We start from the raw sequence: 9,797 nt of genomic DNA, 5'->3' as shown, positions 1-9,797 counted from the left end.
GGGATATCGACTTGACTATATGTATGTATGTATGAGGATTATAGAACAAAAACGAAAACAGCCAGCTTAGAAAAATAATTTAATGCCAACAAATTAGAACTAAAGGTTACAATTATACAAAATATTAAACTTAATACTTCTTTCTTCACACGTGCTTGCAAACACTAAGCGTTGTTCAATTTATACATTTTAGTTGCATTTTTTTACAAATATTTTTCGACAAAATTATACGGAATGAGTTTTCCTAATGTAAACATAAAATTAAAATGATAGTTTTCAATGAAGGACAGCCGTTTAAAAATAATTTTAATCATTGACTAAATCTATTCTCAAAATTTTTGTAGGAACTTAATTTATTTTCACAAACCATAAATACAAAAGTAATAAACATAATTTAGATATTGAAACTTAATATACAGAGACAACTCCCTCCGTTACTATAACTCCACGAATTATCATAATCAAGGCGATGTAAATAATCAAAGTTAAAAAAATACCTAAACGAATGAACCTTCAGCCGCAAGATGTCTTACATTTCAATAACCAAAACACTAACTCGCGTTTTATGTATCATGTGGTGATCTCGGCTACAACGCGTTATATTCATACATAAAATAATAACTGACCGAGGTCATATTGGCAAAAAATCTATTTGAATGCGTTTTCTGAGAAAACCGTGTGTTGTAATTAGGTTATGGTTAGGGTTAAGGACGCGTTGGTGAAAACGGGCATTAGTTCAACTTAACAATAATGTCTCCGCCACGCCTCCGAGAGGACAATACAGCTATATTATTTTTAATACAAATTTTAAAACAACTTTAATAAAACTGGAGATTTGCGCGTTGAGACTGAAATCTACATATTACTATCTTCTATCCTTTTTACGAGATCCCTTAAATTTAATACATAATTCACACATACTTATATTATAAATGTGATAATCTGTCTCTTATGCTTTGACGACTAACTGGACCGATTCTGATAAAATATTGTATGAATATAGTTAAGTATACGAGATCAAACATGGGCTATTTTCTCTGATAATACCCACGGTGACGGAGCCGCGGGCTAGTGCTAGTTATCAGCTGCCGCACAAGCTTAACATTTTTGAGCACTTCTTAAATATATGATACAATATCAATACATACCCGGCACCTCCTCGCGACCAGCGATCGCAGTAAGTTATGATCAAACGATTCTATTTATCAAGTTAGTCACTCTCATTGTAATTTCTCTCACTCCCACACACATCAGTATATTATTTTAATAATAACTTTTATACACTTAATAGACATACATCACACCGTTACACGGCCATTAAATACGTGGCTCTGTCTACCCCGCAAGGGATATAGACGTGATTATATGTATGTATCTAAATACAAATCTTTCATAACATTTTGTCACTTAAAAAGGATATACCAGGAAATATTAGGTCAAAGATAACTATTTTCAATAATTTACAAAAATAATTATTAACTTGCTTGCTCGTATGAAAGCATATTATTTTTATTTATATTTATTACTTGTTAATTTATATTCTGTAGCATTTACCACAAAGTATTAAACGGATACAAAACGTATTCATTTATAATTGAGGAAGACTTGAGAGTAAAAATAAGTGTTAAAGTTAGAAATAATTAGTTTAGTTCTGACATAAACCTGCAGTGGGTCGTCGCTGACCGGGCACTCTCATATACATGTACATATAAAATGTCTAGAATGCAACATAAGGTGTGTTAAAAATCTTGTTTTAAAAATTATATAGTATAAAAATATTTATTTAATCACATAAATCACTGCCTGACTGAGTGATCAGACGGTCAGTCAGTCAGAGCTGCGTTCTGTGGTTGAACAGCTTCCTCGTCCGCTTGGCCGGCGGCGAGACAGAGCCGTTGCGTTGCTGCTCCTGGAGGTGAGATAATAATAATATGTTAATGAGACTTGATGTGATCTATATTACATTTATACATACATATAATCTCGTCTATATCTCTTGTGGTGTATACGGAGGCAACCGTCTTGCAAAGACTGCAAAGCCAGATTCAGCTGTATATTTATTTCATTTATTGATTTATGTATACAAAATTATATACAGGAGCATTTAATACAGTAATACTATATCCATGAGAGAAGAGATGAATTTTGGAGCGGTTTGGTAATATTGTATAGCTGTATATTGGAATTGAGATTTAAATAGTGACAGGTTGCTAGACCATAGCCTACAGCCCTTAGTCGCCTTTTACGACATCTATGGGAAAGTTATGAGGTGTCAGTTTGCATAGCAGCTTTCTTCGTGAAATGAATATTTAAATACAAATTTCATATACATAATAAAAATAAATATAACATGTAAAATTTTACATAGATTGGTTGATTACAGAAATCGTTTACAGGAGTTTCAGTAGCTACCTAAGGTTTAAAAGTATTGCAGGCTGTTGTACTGTAGGTAAACATTTGGTGGTCAACCCCTTAGCGCATGTGACGGTGGCTTTTAATTCGATAATATTATCAATATTAAGATATATCGATAAAAATTTGCCACTTTCTTTCAATGTCACATCACTAGCTATGTCTCCCGACCGCCGCACTTCCTGCTAGTTTGGTGACTGTCAACTGAGCGACAATCTATAGCGGGTAATCCGTGCCCGACATCACACCGGCTTTCAGGCAGACCTTCCCCTGGCGGCGACACTCACCTCCGCCTCCGGCGCGGAGCCGGCGTGGTCGGCGAACCGGCGCGTGAGCTCGCCGTACGGGGGGCTGCGGGCCGCGGCGGGGGGGCGGGCTGCGGGGGCGGGGGCGGGGCGCAGCGCGCGGCGGGCCGGGGGCGCGGGCGGCGACCCTGGAATGTTAACGTGCTGGACAGATTGCCGATTTATATCTGCAAGTTCGATTTAGGATAATTAAGGTATAATGTATATCCTTAAAAACTTATTACAATTACGTGTGAAAATAGATCAAGTGCGTGGACTTTTTTCTAATTTTAATCCCAATTTTTTATACAGTATTTTTCCTGGATTTAAGGTAAATACTTCTTTTTTCTCAGTACTCCTAAAGGCTAAGGCTTGTTTTGAATAAAAATAGTTTTCTTAAGATATCACCGTAAAAGCGCCTGTTAACATTAAAACTAATACATAGTATATAACTCAGAAAAGAGTCATTACTTACTATCTCCGCGATTGTGATTCATTTATTTTATAACTATGTATGTACAATTTATTACTGTGTAAATCAAAGATATTACAAACAAACCTTCACCGTCGGCCGCGTCGCGAGTGTCCCCCGCACTGTCCCCCCTCCCCGGCGCCCCCCTCCCCCTCCCCCGCGCGGCCCACGCGCTGCGGACTGCAGGCACCGTGAGCAGGGGGTTGGGCCGCGACGGGCGGCCGCGTGACTTTATTTCACCTTTAAAGGAAGTGTTATGTTGTCAAAGTTGTTTGTTCTCATTAGAATAGAATAGATTTATTTTCAAAATTGGATACAAGGTATTACATATTGACGTCACAATAACATTGGGTGCGTTAATTACATAATAGGTGCAATAATTATGTATTCAAATTAATTTTTTTATACATTAGACATTTAAAACAACATTTAACAATTGTCATAAAGTTTAGTGCTGCTTCCAAAGCGTCAGTGCAGAAGAAGCGGTAACAGCATTGACCAGATCATAGATTGTTGTAATGAATGCACAGATCTCGCACCCGCGGCCTGCGCGGCGCGCAGCGCGGCGGCGGCGGCGGGCGGCAGCGCCAGCGCGCCCAGCGCGGGCAGGATGCTGCGCAGGTAGCGGTTGCGCAGCGAGTGCCACGTGCGCGTGCTGCCCGCGATGCGGCTGAACTGGCCCTTCACACACAAATATAAACTGATATCACTCGCAATCGTTTGAAAGTGGTACTGCTGGCCATATAGAAAAAGAGGAACAATTTATTGTTATATGTATCTTGTACGTATTTAAGTATTTTGTTCGTAATGTATATAATTTGCAATATTTTGCATGTGCACTTTATCAAACCACCAACTTTTAGTTTTTCTGTATGGTCAGCCTTTTGTGAATTTTTGTTTGAAATAAATTATTAATTAAATAAATAAATAAACAAAAGTGGAATAATGAGAAAATATTTGAATGTGAAAAACCGCGCATATTACAATGTTAAATATGTCTAATTTAGTACACTTTTTATGTCATGGATGTAAATACCTAATTGTGCTGTTTTAATTTCTATATAAACAAGTTCCGACAAACATCAGCATATAAATCTGTTCTCAATAATCACCCATTTTTCTTTAAAGGCGGTTAAAATTTAAAGGAGAAAATGACAATGACTTGATATCATAGTGTAATGTGTGTGTGTGTGTGAGCACGGACCTGTAGCTCCCGCCATATGACGTTGCCGTTGACCTTCCTGGCGCGCGAGCCCAGCATCAGCCACTGCACGATGGCGTGGTCCTCCAGCGGCGAGTACTCCCTGCCGCCAACACAACACACCTGTTACTTGGGATACTATTGGTGAGCTACCGGGGCGCCGGTGGAGGAAACGATGGCTTGATCCTTAGTATGTTATATTTCAGAAAAAAACTCATGTAAAGATACAATGTCTTTTATTTTTCTATGGCCCTTATATCCTTCTTTTCACATTGACAAAATAAAAAATGTAGCTGTAGTGTTAGCAGCGTGGCGCTCGCTAACACTGCTAGTTTAAACCCCCAGCTTCACCATAAGCTCTGACACAGGTTAGACTCCTGGCAAAATAAAAGTAAAAACTCACCATGGTAAGGAAATATTGTGATGTGAAAGAATGACAGGAATAGAAAAGGGAATGCTTAGATGGTTCGGTCTTGTGGAGAGGATGAATAAAAGCAGGTTCACTAAAAAAAGAGTGTGAATGGGACTGGTGGGGTGGTAAGGCCTAGACGAATCGGAGACGTTCTAGCAAAAAGTCTGGTCAGGAGTACCCGGAACCCACGAGCTTGCTCTAAGAGAGTTATGAATGGGGATGAAGCAAAAAAAGTATGCAGGGGTCGTGGAAAGTGGAAAGATGTGGTCTCTGCCTACCCTCTGGGAGAGGCGTGATTTATGTACGTATGTAACTCACCGTCTCTGAGCCTGGAACTTAGTCTGAGCAGCGACCGCCGAGCGCCGCTTCTGCGGCCGGTCCCCGCGCCGCCCGTCCTCAGCCCTGCCGCCAGCGTCTTCCCTGTTCACACGCTGACCATCTGTTGCATCTTTCTGTGCATTAATACCTTTTGCTGTCGAATCTACATCACGAGGTCGCGTTCCTAGTTCCGTATCCTTTTTCTCAGGTTTATCATTTCCGTTATCCTTATCATCCCCGTGTACACTTCCGACTCTCTTCTCCAGAGTATTATCCTTAGAAAGTCTGCGAGCGCTTCGGCGTTTAACACGATTTTTATCCCAAACATTTTGTGATGAGTCTTCCGAACTATCTCTTATTATTTGTAGAACATTAGTCTCGGTTTTCTTCTGACTGCTCCCGGATTTACTATCACCCTTCGCCGGCGAACCATCCGCAGATCGCTCGCGATCGCTTCCTTGTTTCCCTTTGACTTCATCTTTAGTCCTACCATTTCTATTGGCCCACCCACTGGACGCATCTTCAGAGCTGTCTCTAACTATCCTTTCAACATTATTCCCTGTTTTTTTCTGTCTTCTTCTTAATCTTTTATCACTTTTCGCCGGTGATTTGTCTTTGAAGCGATCACGATCTCTTTCCAGTGTTTGTCTGACGCGATCTTTAAGCCTGCCACTCCTATCTGCCCAAACGTAGGACGAATCTTCAGAACTATCTTTAGCTGTTCGTTCAAGATTAGTATCTGCTTCCTTCAGGCTACTTCGCAACCGACTGTCACTTTTAAAAGGAGATTTATCTTGGGTTCGTATCCGAGCGCTTCTCCGCCTCTCCCTTTCTCTATTCATTCTATTATCTCTGTCGTGTCTGTCTGCCGATTCGTCTGCAGACGAAATACTGTCTTCAGAACTACTTCTCACCGTTTTATTATGTTTTCTAAGTGTATTTTTTGGTCTGATACCGTACAATACCGACGGAGACTTATTTTTAGATAGAAATTGTTTATTCTCTTTGTTTTTTGTGTTCCATGGTCGATCTTCAGAGCCGTCCTCTTTGCGTTTATGACTTGTCTCCTTCGAGTTCGTATAGTTCCTGAATTGATGTTGTGAAGAATTTTTCTTTGATTGAGGTTTACTTCTTTGTCTATTTATGTCTATAACAAATTGGAAACATAGGATGTAAAGTATATCAACTAAAGTTTTACAGCCGCCAGAATAAGGAGCCACAGAACTGGCAATATAGGTATATATAATATAGTATATATACTGTTTAAAAAAGAAGCGAGTCTTACCATCGCAGTTCTCCTTGTGAGAGCGCGGGGGGCGCACGGGGCGCAGCCCCAGCGACCGCGTGAACTCCTGCAGCGAGCAGTCCTGACGATTGAGGCAAATTACATACATATAGTCACGTCACAAAAGACCGATAGGCCACATTCTGCTGTTTGGCTTGATAATAGAATTGAAATAGTGACAGGTTTATAAGCCTGTCTCTTAGTCGCCCTTTACGACATTCTGTGTAGAGTGGTGGTGCTTTGAGATAATGCGATAAACTTTTATTCAAAATAAATAAAATAAATTAGCCTAAAAGTTAATTATGCCTCATATCAGACAACATATTTATAATACTCAATAGAGTGAACCCATGAACAGTCCAATCATTTATTTTAAATCAATTTATTTTTACATATACAGGGTGACGTTTAAAACAACTGCATCCTTTTAAACATAGACTATACCCATGCTTCTGAGCCCTTTGAGCCTATTTTTATTTAAATTAAACGTCATCATTTTCACATTTAAAAAACCCTCAAAAACTACGTCACACGCTTTATTAAAGACCAATACTACAAAAAGAAATTAAAACTAAACATGTAAAGAAATGTCTAAAAAATAAATTATTTTTCTAGTATCAAGATCAAGTAAAGTACAGAGTTGTCGAGATCGCTCAGCTGAATGAATTGTGTCGTTGACCTCTGAATCTTACGCGTCGCTTTTCCGCCTGCCGGGGTGATATTACGTATTTAGGATCGTGGATTTTGATACTTTTATTTTTTTCGTACTTTCTGAAATATGAACCGATATTTTTCTTTTAACGTTTTAAATTAAAAGTCACCCTGTATTTACTGAAGAGTTCGAGTGGCCGTTGTTACCTGCGCCAGCATGGCGGCGATCCACGGACAGCGCTCCAGGCGCACCAGCGGGTTGAGGCGGTAGAACACGGCGCCCCGGTACGCCTCGTCCGCGTCGAAGCGGCGCACGTCCACCGCCAGCGCGCGCGAGCGCAGCGCGAAGCTGCGCAGCGCCGCCACGTCCGCCTCGCTCACGATCAGCTCCTGGGGAGACACATACATACCTACACTCACCTCTTATATCCCTTGTGGAGAAGTATCTTCGTCCTCTTGAAGAGACTTATAGGCCACGGTCAGCTGTATCGCTGTATGATAGAATTGTTTTTTTAAATAGTGACAGGTTGCTACCCCATCGCCTAAAAGAAGAATCCCAAGCCGTGTGGTTCCCGACACCAATAGAAAAAAAGAATAGGACTATTCCATCTCTTTGCCATGTCGTCAAAGGAGACTAAGAGATAAGCTTATAAACTTGGGTTTTGTATGTATATATGTACTACAACTACATTATTACCTTGAAAGCAGGTGTAGATGACTCGCTCTCCTCTCGCCGTCTAGGAACCTTATGCACCCGGGTGATAGAGTCAGACTCTTGCACCGGCGACCTCTTCCTCTTGTGGGCCACAACCTGTGCCACACTCCCAACGTCTGCTTGAATCGCCGCATCTGACTTCACTGCCTTATTTTATAGAAAAGATATTAGTAAAGCTGTTTAATCTTTACATTTTATCCTAATACCCTCTTAGAAACCTAAAGTCATCATAATAAAGTTATTATTCTCAAAGAGAAAGACAATAATTAAGTGCTGTGTGGTTCCCGGAAGAAAAAAGAATAGCACCACTCCATTTCTTTCCTATGGATGTCGTAAAAGGCGACTAAGGGACAGGCTTATTAACTTGGGATTCTTCTATGGATGCAAAGCTATCAACGTGTCACTATTTGAGACTCAATCCTGCTGTTATGGTGAGACTCTTGGTGGTGTTACAGTAAATACTGTGTAAGATATAAATGTGCACCTGTGTAGTTGTGGCCGGCATTGAGTTAGCGCACTGTGTGGACAGGTTCAGCTGCACTAGTGCATTGCGGGAGTTGTCTGTGTGAGCGCGCACGTTGTGACTGCAGCAACAGCGACGAGGAGACCTGCCCGGCCTGGGCACTGACACTCTGCGAGCAACGAGGCAAGCTGCTGTTAAAATATCTCAACTAGATTAGGTGCCATATGATTGTGGCACCAATAAAAAAAGAAAAGGACCAGTTCATCTCTTTCCCATAGAAGTCGTAAAAGGTGGCTAAGGGTATGCGCCAGCAACCTGTCACTTTTTGAGTCTCAATTCTATCAGTAAGCCTAACAGCTGAACATATTCTGTTAATCTTTCAAGACTTCTGCCTCTATCTGCCACTGGGGTTCTCATAATTAGAATAGAATAGAATAGTTAAACGAATGCATCATTATAACGATAGCTGGATTGTTATGCTTGTTTACCTGCGTTGTGACAAGGGCAGACCGTCCCTGACACTAGTGGGCCGTTTCTCCAGCAGGGCCTGCAGTCCTTGCAGCACGGCGGCCGGCCGCGCGACGTGCAGCCGCCCGCGCCGGTAGTAGCAGAACCGCGGCCGCGCCGCCCAGCCCTGCACCCGCCCCGTGGTCACGTCCAGCTGCCGCCATGATCCTCGCGCGTACACCCAGAACGACGAGCCCATCCTCACTTACACAAAATCTAGTTTTAAACTGTTCCACACAATCCCGCCAAAACCTCAACACGTCCACGTAAATACATCACACTAAGCAAAAATAAATTCAGTATCGTTGGAAGGTATTCTCTTGTGATGATTAATGTTAATTCGGTCCTAATCTTATTCGTTTTTCTGTTTATGATGCATATTTGAATAAAAATACACGGATAAACAAAATTGACAAAAAATAGCGACGACGCGGTGAGAATAGAACAGCGGTTGTCAAATCAAATCTGTCTAACGAACGTGTGTCAAAGTGACAACTGAGTCAAACAATACCTACGTCAATGATAAATAATTTTTTTATACATTTAGGGGCATGAACAAAAATCAATACAAGGCTCCCAACAAAACACTAACATACACTTTTCATTCTTATTATATGCTTTGGTAACCAAACGCACCAAGCTCTGTTTTATAGACATCACGCTTTACACTCTTTTATAATATTCTAAGAAATAGAAGACTGACACAGTCAAATTCAGTCACACACAGCCCTTCGCGCAGAAAGAAATAGGCCGGGTAGGCAGTACCTCTATGTTTCAGAAGAATAACCAATGTATGCTAATAATAAAACAAAGACAATAATAAATCAATAATAATATAATGTGGTCCAATATCATATTCACAGAGCGAAGGAATTATTTACATCACTACATATTAAAGTGTCCCCTTTATATCTATATCGTATGTATGCGCTAATCTCGGAAAGCTGTGGACGGATTTTATTCCTGTTTGAAATGTTGGAAACAGGTTGGTCGTTCTACATTAGAAGAGATCGCTCGTTGGGAGCCTTTAGATTCAAAACAGCCACGGTTCCAAAACGTCTATTTCCGAGAACAATA

At 40.7% G+C, this 9,797-nt stretch overlaps 1 protein-coding gene across 2 annotated transcripts; it reads right to left on the bottom strand.

Annotated features, from left to right (window-relative positions):
* Positions 1–66: 66 nt before the first annotated feature.
* LOC106129199 (uncharacterized) lies at positions 67–9,182 on the bottom strand. 2 transcript variants are annotated; one of them, XM_060953233.1, is made up of 11 exons: positions 8,702–9,182; positions 8,235–8,382; positions 7,733–7,897; positions 7,243–7,425; positions 6,385–6,466; positions 5,100–6,246; positions 4,373–4,472; positions 3,708–3,849; positions 3,256–3,408; positions 2,700–2,884; positions 67–1,909 (listed from the first exon to the last, which is right to left on the bottom strand). In XM_060953233.1, exons 1-11 carry the CDS (start codon positions 8,917–8,919, stop codon positions 1,832–1,834), a joined length of 2,601 nt encoding a protein of 866 aa, XP_060809216.1. In that variant the 5' UTR covers positions 8,920–9,182; the 3' UTR covers positions 67–1,831. The 2 variants fall into 2 exon arrangements, with proteins under 2 accessions (XP_060809216.1, XP_060809217.1); XM_060953234.1 differs by having other exon boundaries at positions 2,700–2,845.
* Positions 9,183–9,797: the final 615 nt, after the last annotated feature.

This window comes from Amyelois transitella, chromosome 31, assembly GCF_032362555.1.
Source record: "Amyelois transitella isolate CPQ chromosome 31, ilAmyTran1.1, whole genome shotgun sequence".
Taxonomy (NCBI): domain Eukaryota; kingdom Metazoa; phylum Arthropoda; class Insecta; order Lepidoptera; family Pyralidae; genus Amyelois; species Amyelois transitella.
The sequence above is the reverse complement of the archived record's forward strand: the minus strand, read 5'-3'. Positions and strand labels throughout refer to the sequence as shown.

Coding starts and splice junctions, on each gene's coding strand:
- LOC106129199 (XM_060953233.1), bottom strand. CDS start 8,919: ATGGGCTCGTCGTTCTGGGTGTACGCGCGAGGATCATGGCGGCAGCTG. Junction 6,247..6,384: donor TCACAAGGAGAACTGCGATG/GTAAGACTCGCT, acceptor AATTTGTTATAG/ACATAAATAGACAAAGAAGT. Junction 3,850..4,372: donor TCATATGGCGGGAGCTACAG/GTCCGTGCTCAC, acceptor TTGTGTGTGAAG/GGCCAGTTCAGCCGCATCGC.